The sequence below is a fragment of the Lepidochelys olivacea genome, assembly GCF_965140295.1.
Source record: "Lepidochelys olivacea isolate rLepOli2 genome assembly, chromosome: 16".
Taxonomy (NCBI): Eukaryota; Metazoa; Chordata; order Testudines; family Cheloniidae; genus Lepidochelys; species Lepidochelys olivacea.
The window spans coordinates 28,323,470-28,345,620 of record NC_140426.1 but is presented as its reverse complement, the minus strand read 5'-3'; the positions used below and the strand labels follow the sequence as shown (position 1 = coordinate 28,345,620).

The following is a 22,151-nucleotide window of genomic DNA, read 5'->3' as shown; positions in this document are numbered from 1 at the left end:
TCAACTACCTGAAAGGGGGTTCCAAAGAGGATGACTCTAGACTGTTCTCAATGGTAGCAGATGACAGAACGAGGAGTAATGGTCTCAAGTTGCAGTGGGGGAGGTTTAGATTGGATATTAGGAAAAACTTTTTCACTAAGAGGGTGGTGAAACACTGGAATGCGTTACCTAGGGAGGTGGTAGAATCTCCTTCCTTAGAGGTTTTTAAGGTCAGGCTTGACAAAGCTGGCTGGGATGATTTAACTGGTAATTGGTCCTGCTTTGAGCAGGGGGTTGGACTAGTTGACCTTCTGGGGTCCCTTCCAACCCTGATATTCTATGATTCTATGATCTTCATTGTGGGCTATGAGGGAAGCATCATCATGGAATAGAAGTTCCCTGATTAGCACTTTTTTTTACTTTGGTCTTTGACTTAAGTCAGGGGCTGGTTGAAGAGTTTCCCATCTGATCTTATGGGAGATACACTCCATCTTTCATGTCCTTAAACACACAGTTCAAGAGTACTGAGAAGAAGATTCCAAAGAGTGTAGGGGCAAGAACACATCCTTGCTTCACTCAGCTTTTCATCTCAAAGTTCTCTGAAGTGGACTCATCAAACTGGACAGTTGCTCTCATGTTGTTGTGGAATGAACATATAAGACTTAACAGGGTTGGTGGATATCCTATCTTTTGTAGTATAGCAAATAGACCTGCTCTGCTGACAGTGTTAGGTCCACAAAGGCGATGTACAATGGTTGGTTTTCCTCTCTGCACTTTTCTTCGAGTTGACGCAGAGAAAATATCATGTCTATAGTTGATCTTCCAGCCCTGAATCCACACTGTGATTCAGGGTAGACACGTTTCTTCAGCTGTTGTAAGCTCATTAAGATGACTTTTGCAAAAGCTTTTCCTGCTACGCTTAGTAGCGAGATACCACTGTAGTTGTTGCTTTCACCCTTTTTGCCTTTATTTTTATACAAAGTGGTGATGATTGCGTCACGCATCTCTTGTGGTACCTCACCCTCTTTTATGGCATTCAAGTAGCAGCTGATGAAGATATGGTAATAGGCTGTCTGTCCCGCACTTGAGGATTTGTGCTAGGATGCCATCTTGTCCAGGAGCCTTGCCACTTGATAGCAAATCAATGGCCTTGCTTAGCTCTTCTACAGTGGGCTCCACATCTAGCTCTCACATGACCTTTAGAGTTGGTATTTAGTCCAGTGATTTGCTGGTGATGTCCCATTGGGTTGAACACTATTCAGAGCTATACGCACAAGAAAGAAACAACTGCTTGCTTTTTTATATGTAATGATGTCACTGCTGTGCAATTTGAGAGGCGCAACCTTGTGACAGTGGGACCTAGAGCTTTCTTCAGGTCATCATACATGATTTTGAGGTTTCCTGTGTCTGAGGCTGTCTGTATCTCTTCACAGAGCTTGATCCAGTAATGATTTGCACAGCGTCTGCTTGCTCGCTGTATCTCAGTTTTTGCATGTCAAAGTCTCATTTTGGTGCTCTCTGTTGGCTTCTTGTTGTGTTCCAGATAGACTGTGTTCTTAATATTGATGAGAGATAATAGATCTGCTTCATTTTCTTCAAATCAGTCCTGTTTTGATGGTCTCTTCCCCCAAGTGTAGCTAAAGCTGTTTCATGGATTGTTGTTCTTAAATCTTCCCAAAATTCCTCTGCCTTCTCTGGTAATAACTTCCCATGCATATTAAGTTCAAAAGCCTGCACAAACTCCTGGCATTTCCTCTGGCTTTTGGTGTTAATAGCATTGATTTTGGGCTTGCTTCTAGGTTTTGCTCTATGTAGTTTCTTGGCTGTAATCTTCACTTTGGTAATAATCAAGGAGTGGTCAGTGTCACAATCAGTTCTGTTGTACGTGCGAGTGTTGTGCACTAAGGGTAGGTCTTTCCTCCTGATGATAACAAGGTCTAATTGGTGCCAGTGCCCTGATCGTGGATGTTGCCATGACACTTTAAGAACATAAGAACAGCCATACTGGGTCAGACCAAAGGTCTATCTAGCCCAGTATCCTGTCTTCCGACAGTGGCCAATGCCAGGTGCCCCAGAGGGAATGAACAAAACAGGTAATCCATCAAGTGATCCCTCCCCTGTCGCCCATTCCCAGCTTCTGGCAAACAGAGACTAGGGACACCACCCTGTCTATCCTGGCTAATAGCCATTGACAGACCTATCCTCCATAAATTTATCTACTTCTTTTTTGAACCCTGTTATAGTCTTGGTCTTCACAACATCATCTGGCAAGGAGTTCCACAGGTTGACTCTGCGTTGTGTGAAAAAATACTTCCTTTTGTTTGTTTTAAACCTGCTGCCTATTAATTTCATTCAGTGGCCCCCTAGCTCTTGTGTTATGAGGAGGAGTAAATAACACTTCCTTATTTACTTTCTTCACACCAGTCATGATTTTTTAGACCTCTGTCATATCTCCCTCCTCCCCCGCAGTTAGTCCTCTCTTTTTCAAGCTGAAAAGTCCCAGTCTGATTAATCTCTCCATATACACAGCCATCCCATACCGCTAATCATTTTTGTTGCCCTTTTCAGAATCTTTTCTGATTCCAATATATCTTTTTTGAGATGGGGTGACCACATCTGCCCGCAGTATTCAAGATGTGGGCGTACCATGGATTTATATAGAGGCAATATGGTATTTTTTGTCTTATTATCTATCCCATTCTTAATGATTCCCAACAGCGTGTTCGGTTTTTTGACTGCCACTGCACATTGAGTGGATGTTTTCAGAGAACTATTCACAATGACTCCAAGATCTCTTTCTTGAGTGGTAACAGCTAAATTAGACCTCATCATTTTATATTATAGTTGGGATTATGTTTTCCAATGTGCATTACTTTGCATTTATCAACATCGATAAACACTTAGTGGTGATCTTTTCCTGTAAAATATGAATTGTTAATGCACATTTGGTTTTGGGCGCAGAATTCAAGAAGTTATTGGCCGTTCTCATTCATCTTGCCAACGCCAAAATGTTGTAGGCAATCTGGCCATGAGTTGTTGTCTGCACCGATTCTTGCATTAAAGTCAGCTAGGAGGAAAAGTTGCTCACTTGATGGTATTCTTTTGATGACTTGATGCAAATAGTTGTAAAATGTATCCTTCTCCTCAGGGCTAGATTTGAGTGTTGGTGCATGGGCAGTAATGATGTTCATAGAGCTGATTGGTCGTCTGAAGTTTAAGTGAGATGATATGCTCTGACTTCCAAATGGGTGTTTCTAGGAGCTTTACCCACTTGTTTCTCAAGGCAAAACTGACACTGTGCAGACAATTTTCTTCGCTGCTTTTACCTTGCCAAAAGAAGGTATAATTGGCTTCTTGGACAGAACCAGCATCTGCAAGTCTTGTTTCTTCTGTGAGTGATTGCTCATGTCTATTCCACAATAGATATGCGTGCTCACCACATGCACTGGTGCCGGACGTTTTTCCCTAGCAGTGCCCGTAGAGGGTGGGAGTGACTCCTGGAGTGGCATCTGCCTGGCGTGGTATAACGGGAGCTGCGTGCTCTCCCCCCCCCTCGGCTCCCCCCCCCCCCGTTCCTTCTTGCCTCCAGTGAAGGTGTGTCGGAACTACTCTGCTCCAGCTTTGCTGTAGCTCGATCCCCAGTACTGTTTGTTCATTCAGCGTCAGTACCTGTAGTTAGTTAGCTGTTTAGTCAGTCAGCGAGCCCGGGCTGGGGCATGACCCGCGCCGTGGGCGTTTGTCGTGTGGCTCTTGTTAGCGTTCTATGCCAAGAAGTGACCCACATTGCAGACTGTTTGCGCTGTTTGGGAGAAACCCATATCAGCAAAAGGTGCAAGATTTACAAGTCGTTTAAGCTTTGGACCAAAAGAGAAAGGGACATTAGGCTTCGGGCCATCCTGATGGGGTCGGCACTGACCCCGACTCCGGCATGCTGCTCCGAACCAGTACCTGGCACTGCGGCGTCGGTATGCGGTAACCCTCTGGTGCCATCGACCAGTTGGCACCACTGCCCATTCTCTGGGCACGCCAAGAGGGCCAGGAAGACTCCCTCTTCACAGCGGCACCAAGGGAAATCTGGGACAGAGGCTAGACCCATGTTGGTCAGTCCTCGCTCCCCACCGGGCCCCAGGCCTCTGACTCATGTTGAGCGGAGTAGCCCGGCCCCTTCAGAACAGGCCTCTCTGGATGCCTTCCATGCCTGAAGCCCTCCAGGCGGCCAGGAGCACCGCCGATGTCGGCCCCATGCTCCAGAGGCAAGCCGCCGCTGGGATCTCTGCAGTCGCCTCCAGCTTGGTCTCGGTCGAGGGAACGTTCTCAACGCTGTTCACCGCCCAGTGACCGCTCGGGGCAGAGCCCAGGTGGATCGCCCTCAACGCTGACCAGACTGTCTGGCTGGGTTCCATCTGGCCGGGACTCTCTGCACCACTCATCCTCAAGGAGCAATTATTGACGGGACCGGGGCAGGTGCCGTCAACGTTCCTCGTCTCGGAGGGGGTACCGCAGCCATTCCCGGCATGGTCGTCAATGCCATTCCCGCTCGGACTCCCGCTCCAAGTCTCCGCCAAGACATCGAAGCCCCAGGTGTCGATCGCCAGCATCTCTCCATTGCAGGTCCGCTCGTTGAGGCCGTTCACGGAGCAGCTGCTACTGTCAGTACCAGTCCTCCACGTGAAGATCATGGTCCCGTGGCCGACAGCAATCTTGGCACTGCCGCTCCTCCCGGTCCAGAGGTAGCAGCAGATCTTATGCCAGCCCAGCCTCCATTCGTAGCCGTCCTTCGATGGGCTAGGCCAGCCAAGCCGAACAGCCGGCCCCACTGGTGCCGCAGCAGGTGCAATGGTACTGAGCTTTGTGGCCGGCCCAATGGTACCAGTGGGCACCGTGGCCTCTGGCACAGCCCCGGTGGGGGCTCGCTCGGTGGCCGGAGCTTCTGAAGCACCATCGGCCTCCCTCTCCAGACCCCCAAGGAAGGAGTCAGTGGGATGTGCATTCTCGGCACCGTTCCCAGAGTCTGACCAGGTAGTGGACCCTCCGGTGCCAGCCGATACCCAGAGCACCACACCGGCCTTCTCATCTTGCCTGGAGGAGGCGATTGTGGCCCTGCCCCCCTCTGTCCCTCAGGAGGACTTCAGGGTCCATCAAGAACTCTTAAAGAGGGTGGCAGCAAGCCTCCACCTCCAGGCAGAGGAGATGGAGGAACCCTCAGACTCCCTCTTTAATGTGCTGTCCTCGTAGGAACTGGGTAGGGTGGCCTTGCCTCTCCATGAAGGGGTGGCTAAAATTTCAAATGCCCTGTGGCAGACACCGGCCTCATTGGCCCCTATCTCTAAGAAAGTGGAACGCAAGTACTTTGTACCCACCAAGAGTACTTGTATACCCACCCGGCGCCCAACTCCCTGGTGGTTGAGTAGGTCAACCACAGGGAACGGCAGGGTCAACCAGCGCCGACCCCCAAGAATAAAGACTCTCAGAGACTAGACTCTTTCGGAAGGAAAATTTATTAGTCTTCGGGCTTCCAGTTGTGAGTGGCAAATCATCAGGCTCTCCTGCGCCGGTACGAATTCAATCTGTGGGGCTCCCTGCCCAAGTTTGAGGACTCCCTCCAGGAGCACGATAGAAAGGAGTTCAAGGCGCTTGCAAAGGAGGGGGCAGCGGCCACTAGGGCGTCCCTGCAGGCAGCCTCGGATGCTGCGGATACAGTCGCACGATCCATGGCCTCCGCAGTGTCCATGAGACTGGCGTCATGGCTCCTGCTCTCTGGGCTTTCCAGCGAGGCGCAGTCCTCTATGCAGGATCTCCTGATTGACGGGAAAGCCCTGTTTGCAGAGGAGACAGATACAAGGTTGCACGGCATGACACACTCCCGCACAACCCTCCAGACTCTGGGCCTATATGTACCGGCTCTGGCAAGACCTAAGTTCAAGCTGCAGCAGTTTCCCGCCCAGGCCGTCCTCCCTGAGTATGAGGCTGCCCACAAGAAACAGTGAGACTATAAGAGATGCCCTCAGAGGCAGTCTCGGCTGGCCGGCCCCCCAGCCTGGTTGCTCTAAGGGCAAGCAGGCGGGGAAAAGGTGCTTTTGATGGGCAGCTCGGGGGGACCCCGCCAGTCCTCATCAGGGATCCACCCTCAATAAAGCTCCCCTTCTCCAACTGGTTGTGTGCTTTCCTCCTGGAATGGTTGCGGCTAACCTCGGACCGATGGGTCCTCAACACCATCTCCCGGGGTTACACCCTCCAGTTTACTTCCTCCTCGCCCAACAACCCCCCTCCCCCATCCCTATTGGGGGACCCCTCGCACGAGGCTCTGCTAGAGCAGGAGGTGGGGTGGCTCCTAGAACTAGGAGCAGTAGAGGCGGTGCCCAAGGAGTTCATGAGCAAGGGGTGTTACTCCCAATACTTCCTTATCCTGAAGGCCAAAGGGGGGCTCAGACCCATCCTGGACCTGCAAGGTCTGAATCAGTACATGGTGAAACTCAAGTTCCGTATGGTTTCCCTGGCCTCCATCATCCCCTCCTTGGATTCCGGGGACTGGTATGCTGCCCTCGATCTGCAGGACGCGTACTTCCACATCCATATATTCGAGGGGCACAGGCGCTTCCTCCATTTCGTGGTTGGACAGAATCACCACCAGTTCACGGTCCTCCAGTTTGGTCTATCCACTGCCCCCAGGCTGTTTATGAAATGCATGACGGTGGTAGCTGCCTACCTCAGACAGCGGGGGCGGGGGTCCAGATTTTTCCCTATCTGGACGATTGGCTGGTCGCAGGTGAGGGATCATGTGGCGCTCCTACTGTCCACGTGTACCACCTTGGGCCTGTTGATAAACAGCACCAAATCCATGTTAGTCCCGGTCCAACGCATAGAGTTTATCGGGGCGCTCCTGGATGCAGCGTCTTCCACAGCCTCTCTCCCGCCAGACAAATTCGAAACTCTGAAAGGTCTCATCAACTCGGTTTTAAAGTTCCCATTGACAACAACCAGGGTTTGCCTGCAGCTCTTGGGTCACATGTCGGCGTGCACGTACGTGGTCCATCACGCCAGACTCAGGATGAGGCCCCTCCAGCTCTGTGCCGGTCTCTGTGATCACCTCCCTACGGTGGTGGTCCACCCCAAATAACATGCTCCAAGGGGTCCCGTTCAGGGACAGGGCCCCATCATTGGAGCTGGTGTCCGATGCGTTGGACCTGGGTTGGGGGGCTCATATGGGGAACTTTCAGAACCAAGGCCTGGGGTCAGCCCAAGACCTGACCCTACATATAAACATCAAGGAACTCAGGGCGGTGCAGCTGGAGTGAATGGCCTTTCGCTCGCACCTGCAGGGCAAGGTAGTCAGGGTCCTCACGGACAACACGGCCTTGATGTTCTATAACAACAGGCAGGGTGGGCCCGATCCTCTGTCACGAAGCCCTCAGGCTGTGGGACTTCTGTATAGACCACGACATACATCTGAAGGCCTTCCACCTACCGGGCGCCTGGAACGAGAGAGCGGATCGCTTGAGCAGGGACTTTTCCTTGCAACACAAGTGGTCCCTCCACCTGGAAGTGGCCCACCGATCTTCCGAAGGTGGGGAACTCCCCAGGTGGACCTATTTGCAACTCGGCAGAACTGGCGATGTCCCCGGTTCTGCTCCAGAAGGGGTCTGGGGAGGGGCACTATCTCCAATGCCTTTATCCTGTCCTGTTTAGGCCGGCTTCTCTACTCCTTCCCCCTGTTCCCTCTACTCAGCAGAGTCCTGGAGAAGATAAAGACGGTCAAGGCCTGGGTCCTTCTGATTGCCCCGGCGTGGCCCAGGCAACATTGGTATGGGACCCTCACGGGCCTGGCGGTAGCTCCACTGTGGCCGTTGCCACTCCGCCCGGACCTGCTCTCTGAGGACCTGGGCCGCCTCCTCCATCCCAACCTAGTGGCTCTTCACCTCACAGCGTGGCTGCTCAATGGTTAGACAGAGAGGAGAGGAAGTGCTCAGAACAAGTTCAGCATGTCCTCCTTGAAAGTAGACGGCCCTCCACTCGCCGCACTTATTTGGCAAAGTGGTCCCATTTTTCTAGATGGGCGGAGGACCACAGTGTGTCTCCCATGACCATCCTGATCCAGCTTATTCTTGACTACCTCCTCCACCTGAGAAACCAGGGCCCGGCGCCCTCATCTATCAAGGTGCACCTGGCAGCCATACCAGCCTTCCATTCGCTGGTGCAAGGGCACACGGTATTTTCCCATGCTATGACTGGCTGTTCCTTAAGGGTTTGGACCATCTTTTTCCATATTCTAGACCCCCGGTCCTGCAGTGGACCTAAACCTGGTGTTGCCTAGTCTCACGGGGCCCCCGTTTGAGACACTGGCCATGTGCTCCTGGTCTCACCTCTAATGGAAGGTGGCCTTCCTGGTTGCAATCACGTCAGCCAGGCAAGTCTCGGAGCTCAGGGCCCTGACCTCCGAGCCGCCGTACACAGTCTTTCATAAAGACAAGGTCCAGCTCTGCCCACACCCCGCGTTTCTCCCGAAGGTGGTCTCCGCCTACCACATGGGTCAGGACATTTTTCTACCGGTCCTCTGCCCCAAGCTTCATGTGTACAGTGAGGAGCACTGTCTCCACACGCTTGATGTGCGGCGGGCTCTGGCTTTCTACCTTGAGCGGACCAAGCCGTTCAGAAAGTCCTCGCAACTGTTCATCGCCTCAGCTGAGCACGCGAGAGGCCAGCTGATTTCCACTCAGCGGTTTTCCAATCGGATCACTTTGTGCATCCATTCCTGTTATGAGCTGGTGGGTGTCCCCCGGCCACCCATTGTGAGGGCACACTCGACTTGGGCGCAGACCTCATCAGCTGCCTTCGTGGCCCACGTCACCATCCAGAACATTTGTTAGGGCTGCCACGTGGTCTTCGGTTCACACATTCACCTCGCACTATGCGATCATCCCCCAAACCACAGATGACACCAGATTTGGCAGGGCTGTCCTCCATCCTGGGAACTTGTGAATTCCTACCCACCTCCAACAGATATAGCTTGGAATCACTTATTGTGGAATACACATGAGCAATCGCTCGAAGAAGAAAAGACTGTTACCTTTTCTGTAACTGGTGTCTTTGAGATGTGTTGCTCATATCTGTTCCACCTTCCTTCCCCTCTGTCGGAGTTGTCTGGCAAGAAGGAACTGAGGGTGGGGGGAGCGCACAGTTCTCCTTATACCGCGCCCGGCAGGCGCCACTCCAGGGGTCGTGGGGGCGCTCCCCCCTACGGGTACTGCTAGGGGAAAAACTTCCGGCACCGGTGCATGTGGCGAGCACGCACACCTATTGTTGAATAGACATGAGCAACACATTTCGAAGAACACCAGTTATGGAAAAGGTAACTGTCTTTTACTGTTGTTGTACCCAAGCTGAAAGGGACTAGATAACTTTGTAATGGGCCTCTCGCTTAGAGAGCTTAGTCGCAAGGGACAGGGCCTTAAACTAAGCAGAGATCAATAATTAACCTCTGAAAACGCAGACAAAACATTTCCCTTTGATCAGATTTCAGCATCTTTTTTGTCTGAGTCTGAAGTTCCATAGTCACTTCTGAAGTTTGATTTCATGGTTCTCAGACTGAGGTTAGTGAAATCCAATTTCATTTAGACTAACCTTGATGCTTTCAAATTAAAAACTGACTCCTAACAAGTCCTTTGCAGTACACTGTGTAGTAAGGTATATGTCTTCTTGCTTTCCCGTCCTTATAAATAGAATTAAAAATTATTCTAAAATTTGATTTGCATGTAATTCAGTTAAATTTAAATAATATAGATAATTATTTCTAATTAATTTTAATAAATACTGTGTTTGGGCTATAAATAGACATCAGTTCCTCATATTTCCATGGTCATTTTACAATTAGATCAAGAACGAATAAAGAATAAAGCAGCTTCACAGTATTTTGACATTACTGTAATGCACTTTTAAATGCCTGTATTTAGATAGGTTTCAGAGTAGCAGCCGTGTTAGTCTGTATTCGCAAAAAGAAAAGGAGTACTTGTGGCACCTTAGAGACTAACAAATGCATCCGATGAAGTGAGCTGTAGCTCATGAAAGCTTATGCTCAAATAAATTTGTTAGTGTCTAAGGTGTCACAAGTACTCCTTTTTTTTTTTTGTATTTAGATAAAAACAGAATAGTATGTTTGTATAAATGATGCCTGCACACACTTCAGATTACCGTCAACTGCTATCATAGAAAAAGTGTATTAAATTCAATAATCTCATGTTGTGTTTCATTGTTCTTTCACTTTATTAATACTCCGGATCCAATTCTAGTGATGGTATCTCTCCTTTTTGTAGGTAGAAAGGAAGCGTCATATTGGAAATGACATTGTCACCATCGTGTTCCAGGAAGGAGAAGAATCTTCTCCAGCATTTAAGCCCTCCATGATTCGCTCTCATTTTACACGTATCTTTTGCTTTCTGTTTTTTTAATTGACTAAAGCTTGTTTACAAACCCCCATTAAATCCTTCCTATATGCCATTCACAGAAGAGAAAAGTATATTTTAAAAGGAAATTGCACATGCCATCTTATGGATTACTTTATTTTGTATCCCTAAATCTACCTTGTGAAAATTCTCCATTGTGAACTACGTCAAAGGTGTGCAGATAAAAAACAAGCAGACACTTTCAAATCAGATTTTATTATTAAAGAATTCTTCAGATGGGTTCACAAAGTTAACTCCATTTACATTTCCAAAAGTATATTTTCAGAAAATATTTCTGCTATTGATGTGAATAAATTTTTCAGTATCCACTGAATGCTGGTTGCTTCATGACATTTAGAGAGCATTTATTTTAGTTATTTACTATAGATGGAATGGGATACACAATTAATGTAAAAAATACCAAAACCTTCAGAGTGATGGGTGACATTTTAAAATTGCATTATGACCTATATAAATGAACACAATACTGAGAGTCAGGAACTTGTGAGTTCTAAACCAAATTCTGATATTGACTACATGGTCTATTGTTGTTACCCCTTTCTTCTTGCACACTTGTTTGTTTCATCCACATGTTGGATCTTGTCTTTTAGATATTTCTTTGAGCAGGGCCTATTATTTACTATATGTTGCTAAAGTGCCTAGCACAGTGAGGACCCACGTCATAGAGGCCTCTAGATGCTACTGCAATACAAATGTTAATAAGACTTGGGGAAGTCACTTTATCTCTCTATGCCTGAATTTCAGTATTAGTAAAATCATGACAATAATTCTTACCACATGGGATGTTGAGAGGGTTAGGTAATGAATGTTGGAGAAGAATATTTCTCTCTTATCTAACACACTCTTGGGTTTCAACAATATGAAAGTTCTAAAGCCATTGGTCCAGACATGCAAAACCTGTGAGAAAAATGCAGAAATTGGGCTTGTTTTTGTCTTAATTGGCTTGTGAGTTGCTTGTTGGCTAGTTTTTGGCTTGTTGCTTGTTGTAATTTGTTGCTTCTTTTTTTTAATTCAGCTTTCTGCAAGCAGGGAGCAAGCAGGGGCAAGTGGGGAGAGAGTCAGGGGTGTACAGCAGGCCCATCACAGTCCCAGACTGCACACCGGGGGGGACCTAGTCACATAGAGTGTTGCGGTTCTTAGGGATTGGCTTGTTTTGGCCTTGTTTTGAAATGCCATTAGCTTCATTTTTGGCTTATTGTGAAAGTTGGGGTGCTTATTTACCTTGTGAAAGTTGGCAACTGTGCATTGGTCCTGGCAGGGAGCATCCTGCACCAGTCCCTGCTATGTAATGTGGACACTTCCTAATGTGCCAGCTGCCAGTTCTTTTCAGACGATAGGTAGTGGTTGAGCTCCACCTTCTCCATGTAGCGGGATGGAAAGCTAATGTATGGCTTTACTCCCTCACTCTGTTAGCAAAGGTCCTGATGAAACTCAGGAGAGACACCAATTCTAATAGACCCCTTTTAGGACAAGACAGCCAGATTCTTGAGCCTGTTCAGTGCATTACTAATCTCATCAGGTTGAGAGTCTGAATATACTGGATCATATGTGTAGAGCAAGTCTTTACATCTCAGCCTGGGAATTCCTCTCTGTTGCATGACTCTTGAGAGAAATAGAAATACTTACTTTGTCCAAGCAGGTGTCCCAGGTCATCGTGTGGCTCAGAAATGCTTTTGGGCTGGTGTGAAAACCTACATGGATCCTTTTACATACCCTGTGCAAAAGTCAGTTATCTATCACCTTCCGCTCTGTTTGTGGCACAGACATCTTCCCTCCAAGCCCACCTGGCAGTTGTTCTAGCATTTAAGGTACTGGATGTTAGGCCAGTGTCCACAGTAAGGTGGGCCAATGTTTTTGCTCCAATAGTTCATTCACTGAAAAGTGAAATTTTGGTCAACTTTAAATTGTTCACAAATTTGCTAAATCGTTTAGCTAGAAAAAAATCAGGGTTGATTAATAAAACAGCTAGAGGAGTAGGCAGTACCCACTTCGTAGCTTCTAGCCCAATGGTTAGGACGTACACCTGGGATGTGGAAGACCCAAGTTCAAGTCCCTACTCTGAAACAGGGATTTAAATCCAGATCTGCCCTCTCCCCAGATGATTGTCTTCACCACCAGGCTATTCTGGGATGGGTCTTTCTCCATCTCTCCTGCTGAAGCTGTTCCACTCTGTATAAAATATGTGAACAGAATAATGCAGAAAGAATAGCAAATGTGGCAGGTGACCAGCTTGGCTTAACAGAGAAATCTTCAGTGAGCTGAAACACAAAAGAAGCTTACAAGAAATGGAACTTGGACAGATGATTAGAGAGGAGTATAAAAATATTGCTCAAGCATGCAGGGGTGTAATCAGGAAGGCCAAAGCACAATTGGAGTTGCAGCTAGCAAAGGATGTGAAGGGTAACAAGAAGGGTTTCTACAGGTATGTTAGCAACAAGAAGGTTAGGGAAAGCGTGGGATGCTTACTGAATGGGGGAGGCAACCTAGTGACAGATGATGTGGAAAAAGCTGAAATACTCAATGCTTTTTTTGCCTTGGTCTTCACAGATAAGGTCAGCTTTCTGACTGCTGCATTGGACACCACAGTGTGAGGAGGAAGTGAGCAGCCCTCAGTGGTAAAAGACAGGTTGAGGACTCTTTAGAAAAGCTGGACATGCACAAGTCCATGGGTCCGGATCTAATGCATCCGAGGGTGTTGAGGGAGTTAGCTGATGTGATTATGAACCATTGGCCATTATCTTTGAAAACTCGTGGTGATCGGGGGAAGTCACGGACGATTGGAAAAAGGCAAATATATAGTTCTCATCTTTAAAAAAGGGAAAAAGGAGAATCTGGGGAACTACAGACCAGGTAGCCTCACGTCAGTCCCTGGAAAAATCATGGAGCAGATTCTCAAGGAATCCATTTTGAAGCACTTGGAGGAGAGGATGGTGATTGAGAACAGTCAACGTGGATTCATCAAGGGCAAGTCATTCCTGACCAACCTGATTGCCTTCTATGATGAGATAACTAGCTCTGTGGATATGGGGAAAGCGGTGGACGTGATATACCTTGACTTCAGCAAAGCTTTTGATATGGTCTCCAACAATATTCTTGCCAGCAAGTTAAGGAAGTACAGATTGGATGAATGGATTGTAAGGTGGCTAGAAAGCTGGCTAGATAGTCTGGCTCAACGGGTAGTGATCAACGACTCAGTGTCTAGCTGGCAGCCAGTATCAAGCAGAGTGCCCCAGGGGTCGGTCCTGGGGCCAGTTTTGTTCAACATCTTCTTTAATAATCTGGATGATGGGATGGATTGCACCCTCAGCAAGTTTGCGGATGACACTAAGCTGGGGGGAGAGTTAGATACACTGGAGGGTAGGGATAGGGCCCAGAGTGACCTAGACAAATGGGAGGATTGGGCCAAAAGAAATCTGATGAGGTTTAACAAGGACAAGTGCAGAGTCCTGTACTTAGGACGGAAGAATCCCATGCACAGCTACAGACTAGGGACCGAATGGCTAGGCAACAGTTCTGCAGAAAAGGACCTAGGGGTTACAGTGGACGAGAAGCTGGATATGAGTCAGCAGTGTGCCCTTTTTGCCAAGACGGCCAATGGCATATTGGGCTGCATTAGTAGGAGCATTGCCAACAGATTGGGGCAAGTGATTATTCCTCGCTATTCGGCACTGGTGAGGCCACATCTGGAGTATTGTTTCCAGTTTTGTGCCCCCCATGGCAGAAGGATGTGGACAAATTGGAGGGTCCAGCGAGGGCAACAAAAATGGTTAGGGGGCTGGGGCACATGACTTATGAGGAGAGGCTGAGGGAACGGGGCTTATTTAGTCTGCAGAAGAGAAGAGTGAGGGGGGGATTTGATTGCAGCCTTCAACCACCTGAAGGGGAGTTCCAAAGAGGATGGAGCTAGGTTATTCTCAGTGGTGGCAGATGACAGAACATAGAGCAATGGTCTCAAGTTGCAGTGGGGGAGGTCTAGATTGGATATTTCATTAGGAGGGTGGTGAAGCACTGGAATGGGTTACTAAGGGAGGTGGTGGAATCTTCATCCTTATAGGTTTTTAAGGCCTAGCTTGACAAAGCCCTGGCTGGGATGATTTAGTTGGAGTTGGTCCTGCATTGAGAAGAGGGGTTGGACTAAATGACCTCCTGAGGTCTCTTCCAACCATAATCTTCTATGCTTCTATGAATAGGCACTGGGCCACACAAAGAGAGAATAACTCTGTTGCCTCGTGGCTAGGGTACGCACTTGGGAGATGCAACTTTACCGGTGCCAGTAGAAGTCGGCGCCTATGGGTGCAGCCTCCATATTACTGACACTGCTGGAGCTGTGCCACTGGATAATTACAGGTCCTAATATTTCTAGTGTAGACAAAGCCCAGAGCCTGATGGCAAAAGGTCCCTAGGTTTTATTAGGAGCACTCTAAAAACTCTTAGAAAGGTTCCTCAGATTTGTGTTTTCCTTGACACTGTTTATAGCTTAGAAGGTCATGTCAAGGATCAGTCAGTGTCAAGGAAATCTGCCACAACAAAATGTCTTTGATCTGTTTTTGTCTGAGATTTGCATCCACATTGAGCTATCTGGCTATTTTTCCGTATGCATTGTTGCCTAGATTCTTACCAGAGTCATGAATCAAGATTGGTAATAGATCTTCGTGCAGTCATGAGAATTTACATTGCTACCCTACTAGGCCCTCTGCTTAACTGAATTATGCTAGAAGAATTTCTATAAGTCTGTGTTAGGAAATTTTATTAAACATGTTGAAACATGTTTTTTAATAATCCACTTTGTGGTAACTGTAGACAAGAACAAGTTATTTTCAACATCATTAAGCCTAGTCATGACTATCTAAGATTATGCTGAATATGGCTTGTCCTCATGTATACTGACCACAGAGTTGTGGTGACCATCACATTAGCTAGCTCAGTTGTTGAAAATAGTGTTTAAACACCATAAAACTTCTCATTGTAGACAATGACTAAGATACTTGCGCTTTTTAAGCCTTGCCATTTTAAACATTCATAAAAGAGAGACCCTACCAGAACAATCGAAGGTGCATAGACTAGAATTATATCAAATGTAATAAAGCAATTAATATATTTCACCATATTTCATCTGCTTTTTCAACAGAATGGGCATTTTCAAAACACAAGTGAACTCCATAGACATGAAAGTAATGGATTAATTTCTTTAACTTGCATGGCAGATATTTTTGCCTTAGTGAGATATAATAAGCAAAATGATAGTTACAGGTAGGTGCTAACTTTAACCAAATCATTCGTTTTGTTAGTTTGATGTTACAGTAGAAGCAGAAGTAAACCATTCTTCATAGTCCACCTATTGAATTCCGTGAATTGGGTGTTTTTAAGTGATCATGAAAGTCAGTGGTAAACGGTTCCATGGTGGGGCATAATGTAGTTGAGATCTATGGAACTTTTCCCCACAAATAAGAGTCACTCCTTGTAATACATAGTGTATTCTACTGTGCCTAAGCAGAGACTCTTATGTTCTGATTCAGTAATGTGACTGAGAATATAATCAGGTGAGGAATCCAGTATTATTGTGTTTATTCTGTACCCAATTGAAACTAGGCTTGCAGATAGGAAAATCTCTCTTTTGACTGTGTTACTCCTTATAATACTCTAGTTCTTGGCTCCTTTTATATATGTGCCTAGGGTTTGTGTTGGAAAATGTCTGTAATACACATTGTTAAAAAAAAAAAAGAGGTAATGTACACAGTGGTAGGATTTTGTAATTGACATGTTAAGTTTGTAATTTCATTTTTGTTTGAATAAGGACTAGACTTTGCCACTCTTGTTCTCATTGAATAGTGTATCATTCTACAAGAGTCAACTGAATGTAAAGTAATGTACCAGTTAATGGACAGGTGTCAGTATCTGATCCCAGGTGAATATCCTGGGACCATTCATTGAGACTTGCGATTTCTGAAGTGTTGGTATGCTGTTTCCCAGTAACAATATATAGTTCTTGTTTCTGCTTAAGAAGCATGTCTGGTACTCTTTGTATGTGACTTTCAAACCAAATAAATAGTAATTCTTTCATTAGGCTGAAAATATTTTCAGAAGAAAGTGTACCTCTCTTTGGGCCTCCCCTTCCATCCCCACCTGTATTCACAGATCACCAGGAATTCAGGGACTTTGTACTAGTGAAATGTAAGTCTTTTTGAGGTCAAAGAGACCTTTTTAAACTTTTAGTCTGATACATAAGAATCTGCTCTTCACACTTATTTGGGATATTGTAGATTGTAAATAATTTTTCTGCTGTGCAGTGTTACAGTTTTATATTGAGTCTTTTTTAAACTTCGGCTGTTCTATCCTCAGTGGAATATGAATTCCCTCAAACATTTCTATTTGGTTCTGATAAACACTGAATGCAGTTAATGCTTCCTAGGTTACCAGATCTATGAGCATTTCAGAAGTATTTGTCCCATTTTTGATGAATTGTTCATTTTTCAAAAGGTTTCTTCTTAAAGACAAAGAAGAATGATACTCAGAAACATATTAATCGAATGCCATTTCATATATTTAGCAGTAAAAGGTGCCAAACTGGCAGCTTTGGAGACTAAAATACTTCACCTACAGAAAATATGCAGCATGGAAAACAGTCAGTATGTTTCAGTGCTGTTATGAATATTTTAGTGCTGTTATGAAGCAGTTCTCGAGGAGAGAACTCAATCTTAATGGACTCATTCAAGCCGTGACCTCCAGCTAAGACTCCCAGGAAAGGGGCCACTGAGTACTAATCATGATTTTTGTAATGTAAACATCTGACCAATAGGAATTTGACTGAGAACTCACCAGTTAATTTCATATAAGTCACTAAAGAATACTCGTTGATATTTAAATGGATTAGCAATGTAGACTCCTAACTCGTATACAAGCAAAGAGATTATTGGGCTGTGTCATCGAGATCTATGATTGCTCATTGCCTTTTAAAGCTAGAGGAATGTCTCTAATAGCTTTGATAAAATCTAATTAGAAAATGGCAAATTGCTTAGTTTATTGAAAACCGCTTTATCAATTACAGCAGTATTTGACGTTGTTTGGGCCTCAAATTGAACTTAGCAGAGCAATAAGGAACTCTGTGAACTTTTCAATACAATTCTAAAGTATAAGGCAGCTGGACTGACAGCCTGTGACATAGACAGTACGGTGGTACATTTTTTGTCATATGTCAAAGAACTTCAGCACGTTTACTGAGATTCAGGAAATGGTTCTTTTTAAATTGACTGTGAAATAGTATCTTTCTGGAGTTTACATAGTTTTTTTTGTGTCTATGAAAAATGATACTAGGTAAATAAAGTTTTTAGATGCTCAAAAGCAAATAGGGTTAAAAAAAACTCTCCATAGTCATGATGATAAAACAGCTAAAACTTTTAGTTCAAAATATGCACAAATGTGAAACAAACCCAAATTAGTAATTTTGCAGTGAATATGCTTACATGAAGACAACTTGGATTCAGTAAAGGACATGAAACCCCTTTAAGTAACACATCCTCCTTTATTATATGTTTTAGTAATAAATGGGGAAAAAGCCACCTTGGAAACCCCAACATTTGCTCAGAAACGGCAGCGCACTCTAGACATGCTGATTCGCTCTTTATACCAGGATCTCGTGCCTGATCTACACAAGGTAAATCCAAGACCTGAGTGATCTTTATGCACTTCATATCCCCCCCCAGTGGCATATTGAATGGCCTATTGCTCAAGAAGATATCCACTCTGGTGAGTACTAATTTGCATACAGTAAGTTGGATAGCAAAGGGGTGTTCTTCCTCTTTACATTTTAATTGCATGAAAATCAGCAGTAAGTCATAAGAACAGCCATCCTGGATAGCTCACCTGCACAGTCAAGGCCTTCACATTTATTCTTCCTTCAATGATTGGCTGATATGAGAAACGTTGCTACAGCAAGTCACTGAGTGAGGATGGTGCTTTATCTCTTCTCGTCACTAGGACTTAAGACAAATTGAGACAAGTCAGCCCTTACTCTTAATCAGTAGGAGGTCACGGGCACTTTTAGATGCAAGATCAGCAATAGATTGGACACCATGAGTCATCTTCTATTGGTGTCCAGGCTCAAGCAAAGATATCAGTGAATGTCTGTCTTAATCTCTTTGGTCATATGGCTACTTGCACTTATGTGACACCACATGTCAGATTGCATCTTCATCCTCTCCAAGTCTGTCTGAAGTCGATTTACCAGCCAAACAGACACAACATTACTCCATGAGTGCTTGTTCCCAGAGCAGGCAATTGTCCCGCTGGCTCTTCTTAAGCCATCAGCAGGAACAGGAAGCTATCCAAATAACTGGGATCCACCCTGCTCTGGACTGTGTGCCTCGTGCTTCCAGCTCCAGCTTCTTCGGCTTGACTTCCTGGCATCCCAACTCGTGGCATCTGAATTGTGGTTCTGATCTCAAGCTTGTCTCCTGCTTCTGATCTCCTGGTATCTTGATCCAGCTGATACTCAACTCCTGTTTTTTGACTGTGGACTCCAGCTCTGACCACCAGGTCTGGCTGCCAACGATTCAGCTGTGACACTCAGGGCTATTCATCTAGCTCTGATTCAGGATACCAGTGTCCAAGTTTTGACACTGCATAAACAGGCAAGGAGGAGCAAGATCTTCTCTCCCCATGCCTACAGGAATTCTACTGGAATCATGTGTTTTTAGCATCACATCAGTCTCATAGCCCTACACTCACCTGGGGTTCAAAACAATTTAGGTGACAACTCAGTAGAAAATGGTCCCTCAAGTGTTCAGTCCTTCAGATAAAAATTCAGAAGTGGGGTCATCCCTCCACATACCTGTTCATGACCACTTTAAACAACAAACATCGCACATTTTGATCCAGAGGAGAAATGAGTCCAGGCACCCTCTTAGATGCATTAGCTGGGACAGGAATATGATGCATGCTTTCCCTTGGTCACTCTAACTACTAGGGTCCTCAGGAATGTAATACAGGACAGGGTCAAGTTATGCTAACAGCCCCCGTGAGGGGGGTGTCAGTTTTAGTATTCAGAGACGGCACACTTATCAGTTCAAGTTACTGATCAGTCTGGACATCGTAATGCAGAACCAAAGACTGGTTCTACACCCAGACTTGGCCCTGGTCTTCACTAGGTGGGGGGTTGACCTAAGATACGCAGCTTTAGCTACATGAATAGCGTAGCTGAAGTCGGCGTATCTTAGGTCGACTTACCTGGCTGTGAGGATGGCGGCGAGTCGACCGCTGCCACTCCTCTGTCAACTCTGCTTCAGCCTCTCGCGAGCTGGCGTTCCAGAGTCAATGGGGAGTGCATTCGGGGATTGATTTATCGTGTCTAGCTGAGACGCGATAAATCGATCCCCAATAGATCAATCACTACCCACCGATCCGGTGGGTAGTGAAGACATGCCCTTAGTGTCTCTACATCTTACAATTTGGATGTTTAGTAGGCTGATCTTGGAGGATAGACTTTCCTCTGCAGAGGTACAGGATCATAGAAATATAGAATATTAAGGTTGGAAGAGACCTCAGGAGGTCATCTAGTCCAATCCCCTGCTCAAAGCAAGACTAACCCCAACTAAACCATCCTAGCCAAGGCTTTGTCATTCTCATATTCTCATTCAGAGCTGAAAACCTTTAACAAGGCATACTTATGGGGCCAAGTGGAAACAGTTTTCAATACGGGCGTCTCATTATAATTTTACACGTTGGAGGGGTCTGTACCTGTTATTGAGGTAATCTGTTATCATTAAAGCATTCAAATGTCTTGACTAGATCTAGTGAAGTTCACTTAGCACTGATATCTGCCTATTATCCCCCAGTTCAAGAACACGCAATTTTCCCCCAGGATTTTATTCCTACTGTAACTATTTTTTTTGAAGGGGTTAAAGCCTTTTTTCCCATCCGTTAAGTATTTAAACACAGTCTTCCTGATGCAGCCTCCATTTGAACCTGTCATTCTGTTCTTTGTATCATTTGGCTATTAATATGGCAGTCTTGGTGGCTACTACCTCGGTTCGCAGAATGAGCAAAATCCAAACACTGATGGTAGGACCATCTTATACCACCTTTTGTGAGGACCATCTTATACGACCTTTAGTTACTCTTCATCCTCATTCCAATTTTTTGCCTAAAATAGTGTCAGACTTTAATTTAAATCAGTTCATTCAGTTGCCAGTGTTCTTTCTAAGACCTCATTCATCCACTGCAAAGACTAAACTTAACACTTTGGAAGCTTTTAAAAGCTACCTTATATTACTTCAATAGGACAAAACCATTCCACAAACCTTCAAGACTATTTATATCTTTTTGTAATAAGTCCAGAGGATATGCTGTTTCAACACAGAGACTCTCAAAATGGGTGTCAGACAGCATTAGAATTTCTAAAGAACTGAGTAAGTTAACTTCTCTGTCTCATATCGAAGCACATTCTGCCTTACACCAGGCCCCATATACTAGGCTTCAAGTCTCAGGCTCTCTCTTTCTACTGAATATGTCATCATTGATATACTAGATAGCACCGTGATACATGTGAAGAGTATTGCAGCTGCTCCACAACCTTGTAAATCAAAAGGCTAAAGCATGCATTCTTAGATTCATCAGTAGGAGCAAATTTTAAGGGAGGGTGGTTATTTTTTGGTTAGTAATCTAAACTTGAACTGAGGTCACAGGAAAATGCTGAAAGAATACAGCAGAGTCAAGTAATGTCAGATGAAATTTTTAAAAAATTGAAGACGTTTGGGTCAGTAAGACTTTTTTTTTTTTTTTTTTTTAAAGAACATGCTTAATAGGAGGTCCTTCAGTGATGTGTTACCAGAATCCCCTAGATCAGCACGGAAGAAAGAGGAGGCCCGTCAAGCGGAATTTGTCCGACTTGGTCAGGTAGGTTTTATGTAGAAAGTATTGGTCAAATTAATCACTCCACTGGGATGTGTGGAATAAGATCAGGGATGTGTGGCCCAAAACAGGCTTGTGAAATTCCAACTGGTTCTAGCTTATCTGAGGCAGAATGATACAACCAAATCAAGGTGCTGACTGCATTTACTGTTGTTAATTTAGTCATGAATCTCATTAAATATATTAGGAGCACTTTCAGGAACAAACCTGTCATCAGAAAGGGGGAGATGTATTTAATCTGTATTATGGTAATGCAGCATTTAACACTTATCTGAAGCATCCCCTTTATTTAGTAAAATTACATTATATTATGGGAAATATTTAGAAAAATGGTGATGGTAGCTCAAAGCAATTTACTGATTTTGTTTTAATTTTTTAAAGTAAATTGATGTACAATATAGTGAAGACAACAAATGCTGGGACAGAAAATTTACACTAGCAATAGGTTAATAACTAGGCAATAATATAAATGTTGGAAGTATAGTTAAATAGGGGATTGAGCAGAATTATATTCACAGAAAGAATAATGATCAGAGGATGAGTTATTAGGGAAGCTGATTTAAGTAAAAAAGATAAATAACTTTGAGATGCCACTGTGGACTTGTTTCTGGATAAAGAGTGAATCAAGGCATATGTGGAACTAGAAGGAAGCAAAGATTTAAATAAATCCAAAATATGACAGGCAGCCCTTTTTTGGTCTGGAAATAATTGGCTTAGATCCTTGGCTTCAGTTGAGGTTCAAAGTTCTCAATAGCGCAGCTCAGGCAGAGTAGTGCAAAGATGTATAGGTATTGTGAATTTGGACATCTC

The 22,151-nt window shown here is 45.2% G+C and overlaps 1 protein-coding gene across 3 annotated transcripts in view; it reads left to right on the top strand.

Moving 5' to 3' along the window:
* The window catches only part of GARNL3 (GTPase activating Rap/RanGAP domain like 3), a 203,210-nt gene that overhangs the window by 106,668 nt on the left and 74,391 nt on the right, over positions 1-22,151 (top strand). For all 3 annotated transcript variants that reach the window (XM_084649926.1, XM_084649927.1, XM_084649928.1), the window contains 5 exons: positions 10,287-10,395; positions 15,641-15,686; positions 16,501-16,607; positions 17,972-18,087; positions 21,222-21,326. In XM_084649926.1, coding sequence (XP_084506052.1) covers positions 10,287-10,395; positions 15,641-15,686; positions 16,501-16,607; positions 17,972-18,087; positions 21,222-21,326 — 483 coding nt within the window. The remainder of the gene's footprint in view (positions 1-10,286; positions 10,396-15,640; positions 15,687-16,500; positions 16,608-17,971; positions 18,088-21,221; positions 21,327-22,151) is intronic.